The following is a 20,105-nucleotide window of genomic DNA, read 5'->3' on the forward strand; positions in this document are numbered from 1 at the left end:
ATATTAGGTCAGATGCTTGGTCCAATGGGGTAGGTTTTAAGGAGCGTCTTAAAGGATAAGAGAGAGTTAGAGAGGCGGAGAAATTTAGGGAGGGAATTCCAGAGCTTGGGGCCTAGGCAGGTGAAAGCACGGCCGCCAATGGTGGAGCTAAGAAAATTGGGGATGCGCTAGAGGCCAGAATTGGAGGAGCGCAGAGATCTCGGAGGGTTGTAGGGTTGGAGGAGGTTACAGATAGGGAGGGGCGAAGCCATGGAGGGATTTGAAAACGAGGATGAGAGTTTTTAAATTGAGACGTTGCCGGACTGGGAGCCAATGGAGGTCAATGATTACAGGGGTGATGTGTGAACGGGACTTGCTGCGAGTTAGGATACTTTGACTTTGAACAAATATTTTGTATCTGATATTAACGGTAGAAGACACTAAAAGCATCCCAATAATAGTGGAAAATCAAGGGGCAAAAGGGAGGAACTTAAAACAATCACTATCACTAGAGAAAAAGTACTAGGCAAACTAATGGGACTAAAGGCTGATAAGTCCCCTGGACCTGATGGCCTGCATCCTATGGTCTCAAAAGAAGTGGCTGCAGAGATAGTGGACGCATTGGTTGTCATCTTCCAAAATTCCCTAGACTCTGGAAAGGTCCCAGCGGATTGGAAAACTGTAAATGTAATGCCCATATTCAAGAAAGGAGGGAGACAGAAAGCCGGAAACTATAAGCCAGTTAGCCTAACATCTGTCATTGGGAAAATGCTGGAATCCATTATTAAGGAAGTAACAGCAGGACATTTAGAAAATCATAATACAATCAAGCAGAGTCAACATGGTTTTATGAAAGGGAAATCGTGCTTGACAAATTTATTAAAGTTCTTTGAGGATGTAACGAGCAGGGTGGATAAAGGGGAACCAGTAGATGTAGTGTATTTGGATTTCCAAAAGGCATTCGATAAGGTGCCACATAAAAGATCACTGCACAAGATAGTGTTGGGGGTAATATATTAGCATGGATAGAGGATTGGCTAACTAACAGAAAACAGAGAGTCGGGATAAATGGGTCATTTTCAGGTTGGCAAACTGTAACTAGTGGGGTGCCACAGGGATCAGTGCTGGGGCCTCAACCATTTACAATCTATATTGATGACTTGGATGAAGGGACCGAGTGTACTGTAGCCAAATTTACTGATGATACAAAGATAGGTGGGAAAACAAGTTGTGAGGAGGACACAAAGGGCAGGATTTTCATTGGGCCGTGGAGGCGGGATTGGAGGCGTGTGGGGGGTTAAAATTGCGAAATCGTGGGGGCACAAACCCATCCCGCCCCCAACCCGTCTCCATGCCAGTTTCAAAGGAGGCGGATACCCGACCTGTGCTGGGAGCCGCCTCCCCAAGGCGGGAAGGGGATTAGTGCCAATTAACTGCCTGTTAACAGGTAGTTAACAGGCAGTTTTTAGCCTAATCCCTATTTTTATTCCTGTAGTGTGGGATTCCCAACGACTCCAAACCACGCTTCAAAGAGCTGTCAAACGTTGATATTTCATCTGTCAAAAGCTCTTGACAGATGAAATGTCAATCTGTGACGTCATCTGTTGCCGGGTGGCCCTTAATAGAAACATAGAAGATAGGAGCAGGAGTAGGCCATTCGGCCCCTCGAGCCTGCTCTGCCATTCGATGAGATCATGGCTGATCATCCAAACTCAGTACCCCGTACCTGCCTTCTCCCCATATCCCTTGATACCTTTAGCTCTAAGAAATATATCTAACTCCTTTTTGAATATATTTAAAGACTTGGCCTCAACCGCCTTCTGTGGTAGCGAATTCCACAGGTTCACCACTCTGGGTGAAGAAATTCTTCCTCATCTCTGTCCTAAATGGCTTACCCCTTATCCTTAGACTATGACCCCTGGTTCTGGACTCTCCGACCATCGGGAACATTCTACCTGCATCTAGTTTGTCCAGACCTGTCAGAATTTTATAAGTTTCGATGAGATCCCCTCTCATTCTTCTAAACTCCAGCGAGTATAAGCCCAATCAACCCAATCTCTCCTCATACGTCATTCCTGCCATCCCAGGGATCAGCCTTGTGAATCTTCGCTGAACTCCTTCCATGGCAAGAACATCCTTCCTCAGATAAGGCGACCAAAACTGCACACAGTACTCAAGGTGTGGTCTCACCAAGACCCTGTACAACTACAGCAAGACATCCTTGCTCCTGTACTCAAACCCTTTCGCTATGAAGGCCAACATACCATTTGCCTTCTTCACCGCCTGCTGCACCTGCATGCTTACCTTCAGCGACTGGTGCACAAGGACACCCAGGTCTCGTTGCACTTCCCCTTCTCCCAATCTATTGCCACTCAGATAATAGTCTGCCTTTCTGTTTTTGACACCAAAGTGGGCGGGCTTAACAAGGTCAATCAAGTGAAAATCGAGTGGGTTGGCCACAACTCGATGGAGGCGGGACTACAACCCCAAAAGTTGTAGTCCCGCCTCCTACACGCCTCCAGTAACAAAATCCAGCCCAAAGAGTCTGCAAAGGTATATAAATAGGTTAAGTGAGTGGGCAAAAATTTGGCAGATGGAGTATAATGTGGGAAAATGTGAGGTTATCCAGTTTGGCAGGAAGAATAGAAAAGCAAAATATTATTTAAATGGAGAGAGACTACAGAATGCTGCAGTACAGAGGGATCTGGGTGTCCTCATACATGAAACACAAAAAGTTAGCATGCAGGTATAGCAAGTAATTAGTAAGGCAAATGGAATGTTGGCCTTTATTGCAAGGGGGATGGAATATAAAAGTTTGGAAGTCTTGCTACAACTGTACAGGGCATTGGTGAGACCACACCTAGAATACTGCGTACAGTTTTCGTCTGCTTATTTAAGGAGGGATATACTTGCATTGGAGGCAGTTCAGAGAAGGTTCACTAGGTTGATTCCTGGGATGAAGGGGTTGTCGTATGACGAAAGGTTGAGCAGGTTGGGCCTATACTCATTGGAGTTTAGAAGAATGAGAGGTGATCTTATTGAAACATAAGATTCTGAGGGAGCTTGACAGGGTAGATGCTGAGAGGATGTTTCCCCTCGTGGGGCAATCTAGAACTAGGGGGCACAGTTTCAGAATAAGGGGTCGCCTATTTAAGACGGAGATGAGGAGGAATTTCTTCTCTGAGGGTCGTGAATCTTTGGAATTCTTTACCCCAGGGAGCAGTGGAGGCGGAGTCATTGAATATATTTCAAGGCTGAGATAGACAGATTTTTGAACTACAGGGGAGTCGAGGGTTATGGGGAACAGGTAGAAAAGTGGAGTTGAGGCCAAGATCAGATCAGCCATGATCTTATTGAATGGCGGAGCAGGCTCGAGGGGCCGAATGGCCTACTCCTGCTCCTATTTCTTATGTTCTTATGATACGGGCATCAGAGTTTTGGACGAGCGCAAGCTTATGAAGGGTGCAAGGTGGGAGGCTGGGCAGGAAAGCATTAGAATAATCGAGTCTAGAGGTAACAAGGGCTTGGATGCGGGTTTGAGCAGCAGATGAGCGGAGGCAGGGGCAGAGACGGGCAATATTACAGAAGTGGAAGTAGGCGGTCTTGGTGATGGAGAGGATATGGGGTCGGAAGCTCAGCTCCGGGTCAAATAGGACACCATGGTTGCGAACAATCAGTATAGAGTGCAGATGAAGCCTGGAACTTCCCTGCTCTTCATAGCTCAGCTACATATTGGATAAACTCACTGGGCTAGCTTTTCGGGAAGCCGTCAGGCGGGGTTTCAGGCGTGTGGGGGGGGGGGGGAAATCCCGAATTTGGGGGTCCCGACACCATCCCGCCCAAAACCCCACCCCACGTAAGTTTCAGGGGCGGCGGGTACCTGCCCTGCACTGTCGAAGTAGGCGGGTCAGAAACCCGAAAGGGGAAGTCCCGCCTTCTTCCCGACAGGTTCGACAAAATTGACCCCACTGAGTCAATCAGGGGGAGCCAAAATTGTACTTCTTGAATTCTATTTTAAAATTAGCCAAATAAATTTATAAGAGAATATTCTTTGTATGATGGAAGGCCCACATAAATTTTGAAATTTATAAAGATTATTTAGGCCTAAGAAAATCATTGGCCCAGAATTTGCAGTCAGCAGCGAAGCGACGGCGATCGCCGCTGACCTCAAAGAAAGCTGCCCTAGCGATCTCTGGCGTCAATTTTAACTCTTCTGACCTTAGTTTGAAGCTGGGGTGAAATTAAGTGAGTCCCCAGCGTTCAACAACTGTGATGCCATCAAGCTGGCTAAGCAGCCAATCAAATTGAAGAATTCTCACAGACAACAAACCAGGAAATAAAAAAATGTGCAGAATATAATTTAGTTTTATAAATTTTGCTGAGAATGAAATAAAGATTGGGACATATACATAGGATTAAGGTAGAAGTTGAAATATCATAAACAAACTTAAAAATATAGATATATTAAGAACTTGTAATTTTTAATCATACAGGAAACTTTGTGTTATCCGGAGGCTAAGTGTCCGGCAAGCTCGAGCCACCGGTAAAAATCAGGAGCCGTTTTGTTAGGTTTTTTTTCTTCTCGTGGCTTTTTTTTCCAACAGTAAGGCTCTGGAAAGTCTCTCTGAAGCTGTTGCTAAGCTACAGAGATGCTTCCAAGGTACGGGCCGACTGTTTAGAAGCTGTTGCTAAGCAACAGTGTTTGTTGTCAGATACGGAGATGAAAAGTTTTGAGGGAACGGCAACAGCTCGGTCCCGTCGGTGCCGGATAGCACAAAGTTTCCTGTATTACAGTAATGGAAAATTTGACATTCCACAAATGTAAAATTCGTTTTTCAGGGCTAGAACGGTTGTTCAGCAGTCAGTACGACGTTAAAAACCCAGTTACACCTCTTTCAACGAGGCTTAACGTTTTAGGTGCTTTCAACAGCGATATTCCATCTTAAAAGGTGAAGTTTTTGTCAGTTCAAGTGATTTGAATTGATTGCCGGCTATGGGGAGTTCCACAGCGCAACCTGTGGCGGAGCAGGAAATGACTGACCGCAACGTCAGGATTTCCGCGTTTATCTGTGCAAGCGCTAAATCCTGAAGTTACAGAGAGTTTCAGAGGGGTAATGACGGCAAATCCGGGCCATTATTATGCAGTGTATCTAAGAATGAATATGTTTCAGCCAAGGAAGTGTTTTCTAGCCCAAGCCTATGAAAGCATTCATCTCGGGTGGAGGTGTGATGTTTGGTCAGCCCTTGTGTTTTTGGTTAATTATCATGGCTCCAATTAACAGATTTTAATCTATGCTTTAAATTTTCTTTTCAAGTGGCAGGAAATGTGCAATAATTGTTTCTTTCCTTCAGGTGGTCCTCAGTGGGCCAGAGGAAGTGTTATAGGGAATATTAACAATGTGGAATTTGGCGTTGCTTTGCTGAACGCTACAGTCTTTGACAGTCCAGAAACTGGTGCTCGAATTATACAAGCACAAATCTCAAACGTACCAAGGAGCATTGGTAAGTGTCTAGAAGGATCCGGGCTTCGCCTTCAGAACCTGGGTTTGATTCCAACGCGGCTGACATTCCCTTCAATAAAAGTGAAATGTCATTAAAAACAGACAAAAGAGACAATTTAGAAATAGATGGAACAAAGGGAATAAAGTAACCATGGGGAGGGGATATCACCTAAACATATACTTTAACAGTTTTGTTGTTCTACTTGGTGCAGGCAATCATATTAATATGCTAACTATGCCAGAGAACACCATTATTTTATGTATTTGGACAAAGCAGCAAGCAACACAACATCTCACTTAGTAATTCTGTCTTGTAAGTCACATGACCAGCATCCTTCATTTGCTTACAGCCCAAAGGCTTGTAGTATGCACTCACTGATATATCGCCATAAAAAAGCAAGGCAGGTCTGAATGCTCTTGATTTACTGGTGAACCCACCTTCTATGTATCAAAGTCACTCTGTGCATACTGTAAACTATTGGCATGGTTGCTGCTTTGTAACTTCCCCAAGCCTATCGTGTTTTGTGTTAAGTATTCCATTGTTTTTCTAGGCCCTGCTATGAGGAAGCTCATTTCAATCTTAAATCCCATTTATTGGACAACTGCAAAGGAAATCGGGGAAGCAGTTAATGGATACTCTCTTACAGAAGGGGTATTCAGACGCGAGACACAAGTCGAATTTGCCACTGGTTAGTTGATAAATACATTATTTAAAATCTTTTCATAGTACATGAAAATTGGAAGAGGAGATTAATCATTTCATCTGGTTAGTTCATGAATAATTTTTTAAATAGTACAGGGTTTCATTGGAAGTTGAAAACATTTTCTGTGAAGTATTTTTACATCAGACAATTTTTCCACTGTGGGGAGCACTCCTGCCAGCTGTTTTCTCACAAACATGCTGCATGGTCAGTACAGAATATTTGTCTGTCTCTTTAAATGTTGATATCCATGTTAGGTGAGCAAATTTTGCAATTAAACACAAATGTCTTGAAATCACGTCTTTTGCTATTGGTTTGTGTGAAATTCCTTTCTCTTCCGTTGAAAAGAGTTAACAGCTTTAAGATGTAGGACAAAGGAATCTCATATGAACCTGTCCACCTGTTTGTTAATGATATTGCATGGCATGATTTCAATCCAGAAGATTTTCTTACTAGGAGAACTCTGAGCGGTTTGACTTGTTTGTTATTAAAGTGAAAAATCCCCAGGTTGATCAAAGGGTAGTGATTCTGCAATAGTATATAGAGAACTGGATTTTGCTGGCTATCAAACATGCATGTTCTGTGATGTTTTAAATTAAGTATTTAAACACATCAATCTTTCAATGATTTTCCCCAGCTGTTTTCATGGATAACTATAAGGACATTGTCAGAAATTGTGAATTACTACAACAAAAAGGTTTAAGGTCCTGTGCACTGCATTTAGTGCAGCAGTTAACACGCTTGCATTAAATTCCTCTCTCTACTATTTTAACACAGCAGTTAATCCATTTATTTTAGAGGTCAATGGCTGAATTAAAATATCACAGCCAAAAATTTATGTGGACATATTTTACCTGGTGCACTAAAAATAACCGACAGCAGAAATTAAATCCCAGTCTTTTAATGGAGCATTTATGATGTAATGAAATAAAATCAATTTTAACTTAAGACTAATATGTATCATTACACTCCCAAGATCACAGATTGTCTAATGCAGATTTAATACTGAGCCAGAGTGTCTGTAGCTTCTTAATTGACTTTCCCACAACCAAAGCCAGGTTCTGATTTGCAACCTGACCTGTAACTGTCCTGAGCGTTCATTTCAAGAATGCAGAGCAATTGCACCTTGTAGCCTTAAAGTGATATGTTCCTACATTTCAGTAGTGTACATGGGCCCTGAAATTCCACTGGGGGTCTCCCAGTCAGGATACTGGTGAAATCACAAGAGAAATGACTGAAAACAGCGCAAGACCGGGAGAAACCCCACAGAATTTCAGGCCCATTGTATTTTACTGTCCTTTGCTCCTGTCTTTTCAAAGCAGCACATCCTCTGACTTGCCATGAGCAGCACCTCAGACAATTCCCAAATACATGGGTGCCCAAGCGTTTTTGTCCTGTGGTCCACGTCGGTGCATACGATGGAGCTTGGAGGGCCACAAATAAAGTCAAATTCATGTTCCCATTAATTTGCATCTATCACAAGTTGCTGATACTAACAGATGTTGGTGTTCTGATATAGGATTTAGTGCTGAAAAGCCATTACAAAACCTCTAGGACAAATCAGCTAAAGAAATATAAGTACAAATAGTAGTTGCCGCGGTGTGGAGGGATCTCCCGGCCGCGGGAGCTGCATGCAGCCTTAGGGCCTTCGGTTGGACACCCCTGTCCTAGCAACGGCTGGTTATTTTAAAATGAAGATGTGCACTTTTTATTGTGAAAGCAGCCAGTTATCAAGATTATGATATGGCCAGTGATGCTTTTTCTTACGTTAATTCTAAAATGTATCAGTAGCAGTAAATTGATTATATAGACGATAAAAATGCCAATAAACACAATATTTTTGGAAAATCTGAATAAGATCCCCATGCCAGAGTGTTCATACCCAGCATATTTGATGTGTTTGTAACCTGTAATCTTTTAACACTGAAGTCAATGCCACACAGTGGAGCATTTATAAAAGCACAGGCTGCATTAGTGAGAATTCTTTTTGGTTTCGTCGCTGTGGTTTCTAGGAGAGATACTACGAATGACGCACATTGCTAGAGGCCTGGACTCAGATGGGGCACTATTACTGGATATTGTGGTGAATGGATATGTGCTGCAACTTCCGTCATCTGTAAACCTTAATGTTAAGGTACTATAGGAAATGCATTGTGATTCTCAATAATGACAGAATAAGAAGAATGCGTCTTAGAATGCGTCTTTTTTAAGGAAAAGTCTAGGTTGACCTGCATGCAAATTTCCACCCAAATTCCCAGTACTGACACTTTTTAAGATGTTAAAGTCTATCATGCGTTTATACCTGATGCTGCATGTTCCAGTATTTTGAAGCCAGAAGTCTCTATGGAACCAAAACTCCATTTCACACTGTACAGACAGTCAATAAATAAGTGCTAATTTTGAGTTGCTAAAGTGTCATGCTGTCTGTTAATAAAGGATTGTTTTTGTACACTTTCTATAAAGACCTGAATGCATGCCTATTACCTCTGCTGCTTCATATACAGCTCTAATCTCTGGTGAGCAAATATATATACTGCCCAGGAACATGCCAGTCCTCCCCAAACCTCATATCATTATCATTACTCCAACATTTACATATTCTCATATTGGCCCAGATTTTGCTGGAGTGGAGCACCTCACAGCATGCACTGTTAGTTAGATTTCTTGCTGCACAATTAGGTTTTAAAAATTTTTGCCCACAAATTTGCTGGAAGTGTGAACTGATGACGGCGCAGCGAAAGCAACAGGGCATCTGGGACCTTGGTGAACAACAGGACAAACAGTGTATCTCCTTAACCAATGAGATTAAAGGATTGAGAAATAAACAGAGGAAGGACTGGAGGGTGAATTAGAGTGGGTGAATTCAATGTCAAATCAGGTACAGAAAGAGAAATAGAGGGAATGAAAGATTGGATTTAAGAGAGAGCAAAGAAAAGACAGAAAGGAAAAGTAAGATTTTTTTTTAATTAATTTGACATTTTTAAAATCTCCCAACAACAATTCACAACCTGAAGGAATGAGATGTCACACTTTTAATTGCTCACTTCCTGGGCCAGAGAGGTTGATTGCCAGTCATCAACAATTAGCATGTCGTTCAAAGGGTACTTACGCTTTTAATTACTAGACTTAACTTTCTGTACCATGTTTATGGACAATTTAATGTGCAAATGCAGCAACTTCATGAAAATCAAGGGAGGTTAAAGGCAAGATGCTGAGAGGTTGTTTCCCCTGGCTGGAATGTCTAGAACTAGGGGGCATAGTCTCAGGATAAGCGGTAGGCCATTTAAGACTGAGATGAGGAGGAATTTCTTCACTCAGAGGGTTGAGTGTCTTTGGAATTCTCTGTCCCAGAGGGCTGTGAATGCTGAGTCTTTGAGAATAGATTTTTGGATTCATGGGGAATCAAGGGATATGGAGATTGGGCAGGAAAGTGGAGTTGAGGTCGCTGATCAGCCATGATCTTATTGAATGGCGGAGCAGGCTTGAGGGGCAGTATGGCCCACTCCTGCTCCTATTTCTTATGTTCTTAAGATGCCATTTTCACAAAGTTAATGGCAGAGCAACACAAATTGACCAGCAACTTGTGGCGATTCACAATTCACAGGGTATCTCTTCATCACTACAAGTTGCTGGCTGATTTGTATAGTAATAATGGCATGCATTGTTCACACACCGTTATTTTTTCAGCAACTTCTGGGCTGTAATGTAGTATAGCATTGATAGCAAGATCAATGCACCCATGGTTACCCATCACCAATCCTTATGAATATCATTGCTGTTATTGTATACAGAGGAAATATTCAAACATAGTAATGCCATGCAATTTTGTGGTGTGTTCAGGATTACACAGAGGACTATATTCAGATTGGACCAGGCCAGATTTACGCGTACTCTACCAGGATGTTTACAGTAGATGATGCCAGCGTACCATACTCTTGGAATCACACCATTACTTATGATCATAATAATCGAGGCCGAATGCCATTCTTAGTAGAGACACTCCATGCTACATCCATTGCAGCAGAGTACAGCCCACTAGATGAAATTCTAGAGTACAAGATTCATGCTATCATCAGTAAAGGTAATGAAACAGAAATCTAGTTCTTTCTCACTTTAAACTAAGAGGTTCTTTACCATCGTAGGACTTAGAACTTGTAGTTAATGCTATATATAACAGTGCTGATCTGTTAATAGTGGTCAAAGCTTCAAGGTTTGGAGTAGCCTGATGTATTAGTGCTATCAAAAATAATTACTAAGGTGTTCTATTTTTGTAATGCAATCCTGCCCAAACTAAGGAATATTTTATTTAACATTTAATATGTACAATGCAGCAGATTGTAATACTTTCACCCTTAGACTGTAGCATTTTCATTTAGTTTATATCTTTTTCATAGCATACAGCATTTTTAAATCCTGCTCTTGAAGTTCCATTGCTCTGCAAGATAAATTTTTGATAGCAGCCCCAACCTCCTGTGTGTAACATGGTTTTCTGATTCTCTTCCAGCGGTAAAGCATCAAATTTTTTTGAAGACAGGTGCTTAGGTTGCAACCATAACTAGTTTGTTGTTATGACCATGTATAATATTGGCTTGGACTACCAAGTCTAAAGGATAGATTTCACAAGTGGTCACATTGGGGGAAAGATAATGGTTTTGTATCACTGATTAACGGATCAGTATTGTACTGTGGCTGCATGTTCCCCTGCTGCAGATTAGCTGCTATTAATCTATTACTTAATAGGTTATTGCAGTAGAAATTGGTACAATTTTTCCTGAGGCTTCATAGATATAGAAAGGAAACATTGAATACAGAATGTATTTCACACTTTATGCATAGCTAGAGGAGCAATAAAAAATAAAATAATTTTTCATTGGACAGTTTCCAGATGACAACTGCACTTGGTCATGAAATTCATTTGTGTGATGCTTGACTGAGGCAAGGTCTGATCCTGCATCAAGTCTGCCAGTTAATTGGCAGATATGTCCTATACTAGTTTGGCTCAATTATGGATCCTGCATACCAAGATCTCTAGATTGTAGTAATTTACACTCTTTAAAAAATAATGGCACTGCTGTCAAATATAGTCTGCACTGATTTTGGACACTGTCTAATAGTAAAGGTCAAGTAAGATGATACCAATCCACCAGGAGGACCGCGCCAGCCCTGGGGACCAGTAACAATCTACTTAGGTTGTTACTTGTTCACAAAGCTGGTACCCTCATCCTGGGGGATTGGTATCGTGGTGTTTGTCCTCTGCTATAAGATAGTGTTCTATCAACACAGATTATGTTTATAGCATCCCTCCAACAAAATTGGCCAATTTTTTTTTTTAAAAGGCTACAAATAAAAATAATCTGCAAATGCTGGCAATGTGAAACAAAAATAGAAAATACTGAATAGAGAACAGCTCTGCCAGCATCTGTAAAGAGAAAAAGCAGATTAGCTTTTTGGATGTGTACCCCTTCCTTAGAACTTTACCGATGAAGGATACCCAAAACAATTGCTGTGTATTTCCAGAATTTTCTGGTTTTATTTTATTTTTAAAACACCAATTAATATGGAAAGTAATTGATTGGATGTTGTACATTTAGACAAAATTGCCATCACAAAATGGCCCGGATATTCCGATCCCTATGGGGGGGGTACGCGCTGTGTACCCACCCATAGGGACATCGGAAATGCCGGTTTCAGGCATGCACAGCGCATGCGCTGAAAACTGGCATTTTCAATCTGTCAAGAATGCTCTTGACAGATCGAACGCCTGCCCTGGAGACGGGCCTCTGCGGGCGGATAGTTCCGCTTTCTGGAGCCCCTCCGCCCGCAGAAAACCTTTAGAATTCTTACGCCTGGTAAAAGCAGGCATAACCAGGATAAGAGTTGAAAAAAGTTTTTTAAAAATTTAAAAATTTCAGTCATTTAAAAATACTTTTTTAAAAAGATAAGTTCATTTTTAGCCCTGTAAAAAACTTTAATTACTTTTTTCAAAAAATTAAATTTTTGTTTAAAATATTTAATTTATTGTAATTTCAACTAATTTTAAAAATGTGATTTAAAAAAAAAATTATTTTAATGTTTTGAAGTGTTTTTGGGGTGATCTACATTCATATATTTGACAGGCCTATCTGTCAAGTGTATGAAGGGAGATTCCCTTCTCCTATTGGCTCCCCATGGCCCACGTGATCCCAGGGATGCTTGCGAACCACGTGGGCCCTGCACATTTGGAGTTCGAGAGGCCCAGCATTGGAACTATACGCACCTCAGGAGCCCTCAGGTAAGTGCGTAGATTTTTTCCAAATCGGAGGCTTCCGCACGCGGGAAGCTTCCGATCAGAAAATACGGCCCAATATCTCCCTTATTTCTCTGGGCCAAACGTGTTGGCAGTTTGGCTAAAGTAAGATATTGGCAAGAAAAAAGCTGTGGTTTACGACTTGGCTACAAGTGATTGAATCCTGGGAATCCCCAGAGTGAAAGTATTTTTTTTTACGCAGGTGACCGTAGTAACCAGTGCCCGAATGGTTTTGCTTTGGATTCAGTTGGGCCATATTGTTCAGGTGAGCAGAGCACTTTCATTCAAAGCTAAACTAGTTTTCTTTTACAAAGGCTCCTTAAGTAAAATGATTGATGTAAAACCCTGTTTAAAATCTTTTATAAATTCATGCAGATGAAGATGAGTGCACTATCCGGAACCCCTGCTCTCATATATGCCACAATGCAATGGGAACATACTACTGCTCGTGCACTAAAGGTCTCACCATATCTGCTGATGGAAGAACCTGTCAAGGTACGCCGAGTTTCTACTGAACAAAATCCTAATCGACGTTCAACAGCAAGACAAGAGTTAATTCTTAAGCAAAACTTTCAAGAAATTCTGGTGGTAAAATTCCTTGAACAAATTAAGAGGGTAACTTCTTTAAAGAGATAAAATAAGAAATATGAAAAATTGTTTGATCCTCAAATAATGCAGATAGATTAATTGGTTTTGGCTTCAATTAAAATTAATGTTTAATGAGATAGGCATATAAGATTGTAGCCGCAATTCTCTGATCTACATTGGCCACTAATGAGACGTTGTACCAGTTAAATGACCCTTAATGTGTACAGAGGGTTGAGTGACACAATGGGCTGCATTCTTCTCCGTGATTCCACCCTAAATTCATGGCAGAAAATGTGGGCAGTGAGACCAATTGCCACCATGCTGCCTTAAACTCCCCCCACAAAGATCGCCATTGGCTGCTCTTTCCCCACTTGCCACATGAAAATGGAAGCAGGGGACGAGGCTAGAATCCCCGGAGGATTTACCCCCCCCCCCCCACTTACCAGGGCCATGATGTGGAAGGAGGCGGTAGACTCCAGCAAGTGATGGTAAAGGCCCCCAGGTCCACCAATGGAGGGCGAGGACTTTGTAGCAGCTTCCTGTCCCTTCAATTCAAGCCCAGCACTTGCTGATTAAAGTATCCCTCTTGGCTGAGGCTTTCAGGGGAAGCTTTCATACAGTCTTCAGAGCACTTCTGCCCCTTTAAGGTCCCTCAACATCTCATCCCCACTGCAGCACTGATGGGACTGTCCTCTGTGCATTGGTGGGGTCCCTCTTGGCAACAGGAATCATGCCAGGAGCAAACCATGCATCACAAATGACCTCCAATCCAGGGAAATGGATTTAGAGGGGTGGGCGGAAGTCAGTTTCCCCCCCCCCCCCCCCGCCCCCTGTTGGAATTCTACCCCAAAAAGCAAAGTTCCAACCAATGTGTTAGCAATTAAAACAGAATATGGTGGACACACTCAGCAGGTCAGGCAGCATCTGTGGAGAGAGAAAGGTAGGGTTAACATTTCAGGTCGATGACCTTTCGCCAGAGTCCAGAATGTGAGAGCAGACATCTTACCATTTCTGGGATCTGGGTTGGAATAAAGCCCAGACAGATGGGATGAAGTCTCAAATTTGCCCCTCGCAACTCAGTTCCTACTGAGCATGTAGACAGTACATAACCACTCACACTCACTGTATCTGACCCTGGAAAACTTCAGTGGGGAAATAGGAGATGGTCTTCTAAGGCTCCGGGTTAAGGTACATTTTTAAGGCCGAATAGAGAGAATATTACTCAATTTAATTACTAACTCATTGGCTGGGATTCTGCTCTTAGTGTGTTACAGCTGGCATATGAGTACTCCATGCTGATTGTGGGGACAAAAAGTGGGAAAGCACTCCATTCCCCAACATTATTCAGTAGTAGCTTCAGGTCATGGTTTGAAATGTAAAGATAAATGATAAAAGTTTCAGAGCCATAGTTAATAGAAATACTGATTTGGATAGAAAGAAAGACTTGCATTTCTATAGCGCCTTTCACAACCACCGGACGTCCCAAGGCGCTTTACAGCCAATGAAGTATTTTTAAAGTGTAATGTAGGAAACGAGGCAGCCAATTTGCGCACAGCAGGCTCCCTCATGGAGGAAACAACAGTATGCGGTCACTGAAATTCTAAGGCCTAGAAATTCAGTTGTTTGCGCCAGCCGCTAGCGCCTTATGAGGAGGAGATGTGGGGCGCTAGGCGGCTAGCGGCCGGGCGCAGCGCGATCTGCGCCTCTTCCCAACTTCAGTAAAGATTTAGCGGTGGCGCAAAGCCTTTGCGCGCGCTCAGCTGCGCGCGCAGATCCTGACGTCATTTCATCGTGCAACGCCCTTTGTGCGCCCCGAACCGGAAATTCAGTGGCGCCGCCCTTCTTTGCGCCTGGCGCCCCCAGCGACTGGTAGAGGGGAACGGTTCCCAGTCGCTGCGGGGCGCGGGGGGCGCTATTTAAAGGGGACTCCTCCTGCAGTATAAGTGGCAGCCATTTTGTGCCAATCCCTCTGTGTGAGAGACGGATATTTGGAGAGAGACAAAGGCAGAGAGCTTTCTGCTTTGACTCAGCGCTTGCACAGGTACTTGTGGCTTCAGGCCAGAGCTTTGCACTTGGATTTCACTTTCAGTGCCATAGCCTTGAGTCGCCACATATAATGGGGGCTGCAATGGGTGGAAACGTTGGCTTTCTGCATTGCATTCAAAGGGATCAGAGACGCCGTGAGAGAGTGCCAGTCATGGCCAGACGGAGATTGGCCAACAGGCGTCGGCACAGGAGGCCTTACCCACCCAGGGTATACCGCCAGCAGTTCTCATATCTGAACATGTCTGAGGAGCAGTGTGTTCAGAGGATGCGATTCAGAAGGGAGGTGGTCACTGAGATCTGCCACCTGCTTCGCAGAGATCTGCAGCCACAGCTGAGGAGCAGGACGTCTCTGGCAGTGAAGGTGACGGTGGCTCTCAACTTCGATGCCACTGGCTCCTTCCAATCCGCTACTGGGGACATTGCCAACATCTCCCAGTTTGCGGTACATTGCTGCATCCGCCAGGTGAACAATGCCCTTTTCAGAAGGAGACGTCAGTACATCTCCTTCCCCATGACCCTGGACAAGCAGCAAGAGCGTGCAATCGGCTTTGGAAGAATAGCGGGCTTCCCCATGGTTGAGGGCGTAGAACTGATGAACCAGCAATGGTCAGGCCTTGCTTCAGGGCTGCAGTGTGCAGGGCATGGCAGCCAAACAAGTCGACCCTTCCCCTTTAAGAGCTGACCGGCGCCAGCGTGTCTGCCTTCATTGAGCAACTCGCCACACCTGCGCTGCGCCCGTCCTCGGTGTTAGCGCCCCGGATCGCCGGCTTAGCGCCTAATGATAGTCGTGCATCGCCTGCTTTAGCGCAGCAGCAACCTCTTGGGGCGATGCCACTGAATATCGGCGAAGGTGGCGCGAAGTTGCGCCGGGCGCAAACTTTAGCGGCCACCCGGCTGTAGCGCCCCAAACGTGGCTATACTGAATTTCTAGGCCTAAGTGTTTTAAAATTTCAGTGACTACACAGGAAATCTGAATCCTTTGCACATCACTATTAAAATGTAAAAGTGCTAACTCTGGTCATTGTTTTTTCAGATATTGATGAGTGCGCTTTAGGTGGCCACACTTGTCATGCTGGACAAGACTGTGAAAATACCATTGGTTCGTATCGATGTGTGGTGAGGTGTGGCATTGGTTTTAGACGGACACTCGAGGGATTAAGTTGCCAAGGTATTGTTGCTATTCCAAATGCTTTATCTTCCTTGAAACGTATCAAGAGGAATATTAGTTACCTTCTGATATTTACTTATAGTGCATGCGTGGATAAGGAAGCTCCAAGGGGGGAGCTGAATTAACGATAAACATTCCATACTAAAATATCTCTGGGACTATTCGTTTATGTGGGCCTCGGTAAATCATTTAAGAAGACAACTTTCCAATTCAACAACAAGAGGAAAGGATGGAGGGAGCAGATTCTGTCCCTGAACAGTTTGACAGTCTGAATCACTTCCTCATTTCTACCTGTTATGTTCATTCTGATAGTAGGTTTTGTTGTGTATGTACCTTTAAGAGAATAACTGGTCTCAGACTGCAGTACCGGCAGTGACCACCCCTGTATAAAAGGCGCTAGTGAGCCTCTGTTGTTTTCAGTTTCACTATTGACTTCCATCAGTAAAGACTTGTTTTGTTCAACTCCTGCTGTCCGTGTCTCAATCATTCACGGACGTAATACTGGCGACGAGCAGATACGAACCTACCTACAAGTCTGCACCACCTCCTGGGATCCATTCCTACAGCGAAGTGAGCAGAGGTCGAGGCCAGAAAGAAAAGAAAGTAAGAGGCAGTAGAAACGGGCGTCGACCGTGGGCATCCGCCCCTGTGTTTGCGGAGTTGAAGATTGCTGGAGAAGCTGTCGGAAGCGGGGCCTGGTTCCTGTCGATGGTGCTTCAGCTAATCGGGCTGGTGGCAGGTAGTGCACTGATCCTTCCTGGGCTGCGGCGGTCGCGAACTCGAGCGGGTGGTTTGCAACGGGGCCGAGCAGCGTTGTCGGGAAGAAGAGAGAGAGAGGGTGGAGCACACGGCCGGTGCTACGAAGCCGGGCTGCGTATAGACCCGCGAAGAGGGAGGCAAGAGTCCCACAGGGTTGTTCCACGACGGGAAAATAATAAAAAAAAGAAATATTAAACGCGCAAGAAACCGCGAGGAGCTGCAGGTTGCAACGGGATCCGCGGAAAGCAGCGCTAACAACAGCGGGGAAGAAGGCAAAGCGCGGGAGGCGCCATCTTAAGCAGCGGGGAAAAAGGCAAAGCGCGGGAGGTGCCATTTTAGATTTGCAAGATGCCGAAGACTGGCTGTATCACTGCTTTTGATAATACAATAGAGGACTGGACCACGTATGTGGAAAGAGTCGAGGTATATTTCGAGGCAAACGAAATAGCAGAGGAGAAAAAGGCATTGATATTGCTAAACTTAATGGGCGCTAGAACGTACGGCCTATTGCGGGACCTGATTACTCCAGCCAAACCGAAGGCGAAAAGTTTTAACGAAATTGTTGCTGTCCTACAGGAACACCTAAACCCTGCACCGCTGTTGATAGCAGAAAGATTTAAATTCCACAGGAGAACTCAGCATAAAGATGAGAGCAATGCTGAGTACCTTACGGAACTACGCAAGCTATCAAAGCACTGCCAGTTCGGAGCAGGACTGGCAGATACCCTACGGGACAAATTTGTCTGTGGACTCCTGAGTGAAGGAACACAGAAGAAGTTACTCGCAGAAAAAGAGCTGACGCTAGATAAGGCTTTCAGCGTGGCAGTATTGTATGAAGCAGCAGCCAGGGGAGCTGCAGAAATTCAACAAAAACCACAGGAATATGGCACCCACGGAATGACACGGGGATTTGCAAAATGTTATCGCTGCGGCAGAACTAACCATGACCAGAAGGACTGCTGGTCCAAAGACAAAATATGCAGGCAATGCAGGAAGATGGGACACATTGCACGAGTTTGCAGGTCTGGGAAGAAGACCAGCGACAACAAAAAGGCTACTAAGGAACCGTACAAGAAAGTACAAAAGATGATGGACAGTAGTTCCGAAGACCAGATGAGCGATAGTGAATCCGGGAACAGGAGACTAAGCTGTCTCAAACTTCACAATGTAATCGCAAAAGAGGATCACCGAACCACTTCGGTCACCCTCACGATAGCAGGGTCCCATGTTAAAATGGAATTGGATACAGGATCAGCGCTAACCGTCATGAATCGACGAGACTATGAGCGGCTATTTTCACACATACCCTTGAGAGAGACATCCATCGCCTTGACAACGTATACGGGGCAAAAAGTATACCCCAGAGGAAAAATAAGGGTGCCTGTCGAATACAACAGCAAGAAAATACGGAAATTGTATCTCTACATACTGCCAAATGGTGGACCACCGTTATTGGGACGGGAATGGATCAGGAAGATAAACTTAGATTGGCACTCCATTCATGCAATGACGGTGGACTGTAAAAAAGATGAAGACGTCATTCCTGGATGATTGTCAACAATCTTAGCTAACGCCAAAGAGGTATTTCAACAAGAACTGGGCACGCTTAAAGGCGTAACCGCCTCGATAAAAATAGAAGAGAATGCAGTTCCCAAGTTTTTCAAAGCAAGACCGGTACCATATGCAATTCGCCCAGCCGTCGAGGCAGAGCTGGAGAATCTGGAGAAGGCAGGCGTGTTGTCTAAGGTCAACTGGAGCGAGTGGGCGACACCCATCGTTCCTGTCATGAAGAAAACGTTAAGCAATAAGTCCGGGGAGCCAAGGAAGATTCACATCTGTGGGGATTTCAAGGTGACGGTGAACCCAGTCCTTCACACAGTACAATATCCTCTTCCAAGGATAGAAGACATCTTCGCCTCACTGTCTGGAGGGAAGCATTTTACAAAAATTGACCTAGCACAAGCATATTTGCAGATGGAGGTTGAAGAGTCCTCTAGGAAGTATCTCACGATAAACACTCACAAAGGTCTTTACCAGTATCATCGATTGGTATTCGGAGTAGCATCGGCTCCGGCGATATGGCAAAGAGCGATGGAACAAGTCCTGCAAGGGATTCCGGGGACTCAGTGTTACTTGGACGACATCCATGTGACAGGTGAAGATGACAGTGAACACCTTAACAACCTAGAACAGGTGCTCACTAGACTACGGGAACATGGGCTGCGAGCCAACCGCCCCAAGTGCGAATTTTTTAAGAAACAGGTATCGTATTGTGGCCACGTGATTGATGAAGAGGGGTTACATAAGTCCCCTGACAAAATTGAAGCGGTTGTTAAGGCCCCAGCGCCTGAAAATGTGTCGCAACTGAGGTCATTCCTCGGATTGGTGAATTACTACCATAAGTTTTTGCCGAATTTGTCGACAATTCTGCACCCACTGAACGCCCTGCTACGAACGGGGGTAGCATGGAAATGGAGCGATGATTGTAAGCGGGCCTTTCAGAAGAGTAAGGACTTAATCACTTCAAGGGAAGTATTGGCTCACTACAACCCAGCACTGCCGATCAGACTGGCGTGTGATGCGTCTCCCTACGGCATTGGGGCAGTACTGTCACATAAATTCCTTGATGGTTTAGAGAGGCCGATAGCTTTTGCGTCACGCTCGTTAACTTCTGCCGAGCGTAACTACGCCCAGATTGACAGAGAGGCCCTCAGCCTAGTGTGGGGGGTGAAGAAGTTCAATCACTACCTGCACGGTCAAAAATTTACCCTACTAACCGATCATCAACCTCTTGTCTCCATTTTCAACCCTCAGAAGGGCGTACCGATAATGACAGCACAACGGCTGCAGAGGTGGTCCCTTTTCCTAGGGGCACACCAATATGACATCGAGTACAAAGGAACTAAACAGCATGGAAATGCTGATGGATTGTCACGCCTACCGTTGCCGACGGTGGAAGAAGAAGACCTTGCAGTGGATCCAATGGAGTCATTCCACTCGACCATAGTCGAATGTCTCCCTGTGACGAATGCAAACATAGAAAAGGAAACACGGAATGACCCGACACTATCACGGGT

General features: G+C 44.3%; 1 protein-coding gene across 1 annotated transcript in view; it reads left to right on the forward strand.

The window, feature by feature from the left end:
• Positions 1-20,105, forward strand: part of hmcn1 (hemicentin 1) — a 757,099-nt gene that overhangs the window by 713,723 nt on the left and 23,271 nt on the right. The window contains exons 94-100 of the mRNA XM_085982583.1: positions 5,332-5,481; positions 6,032-6,169; positions 8,194-8,315; positions 10,022-10,262; positions 12,670-12,732; positions 12,843-12,962; positions 16,135-16,269. Coding sequence (XP_085838709.1) covers positions 5,332-5,481; positions 6,032-6,169; positions 8,194-8,315; positions 10,022-10,262; positions 12,670-12,732; positions 12,843-12,962; positions 16,135-16,269 — 969 coding nt within the window. The remainder of the gene's footprint in view (positions 1-5,331; positions 5,482-6,031; positions 6,170-8,193; positions 8,316-10,021; positions 10,263-12,669; positions 12,733-12,842; positions 12,963-16,134; positions 16,270-20,105) is intronic.

The sequence above is a fragment of the Somniosus microcephalus genome, chromosome 3, assembly GCF_052327205.1.
Source record: "Somniosus microcephalus isolate GS21.2 chromosome 3, FLI_Smic_1.0, whole genome shotgun sequence".
Taxonomy (NCBI): Eukaryota; Metazoa; Chordata; class Chondrichthyes; order Squaliformes; family Somniosidae; genus Somniosus; species Somniosus microcephalus.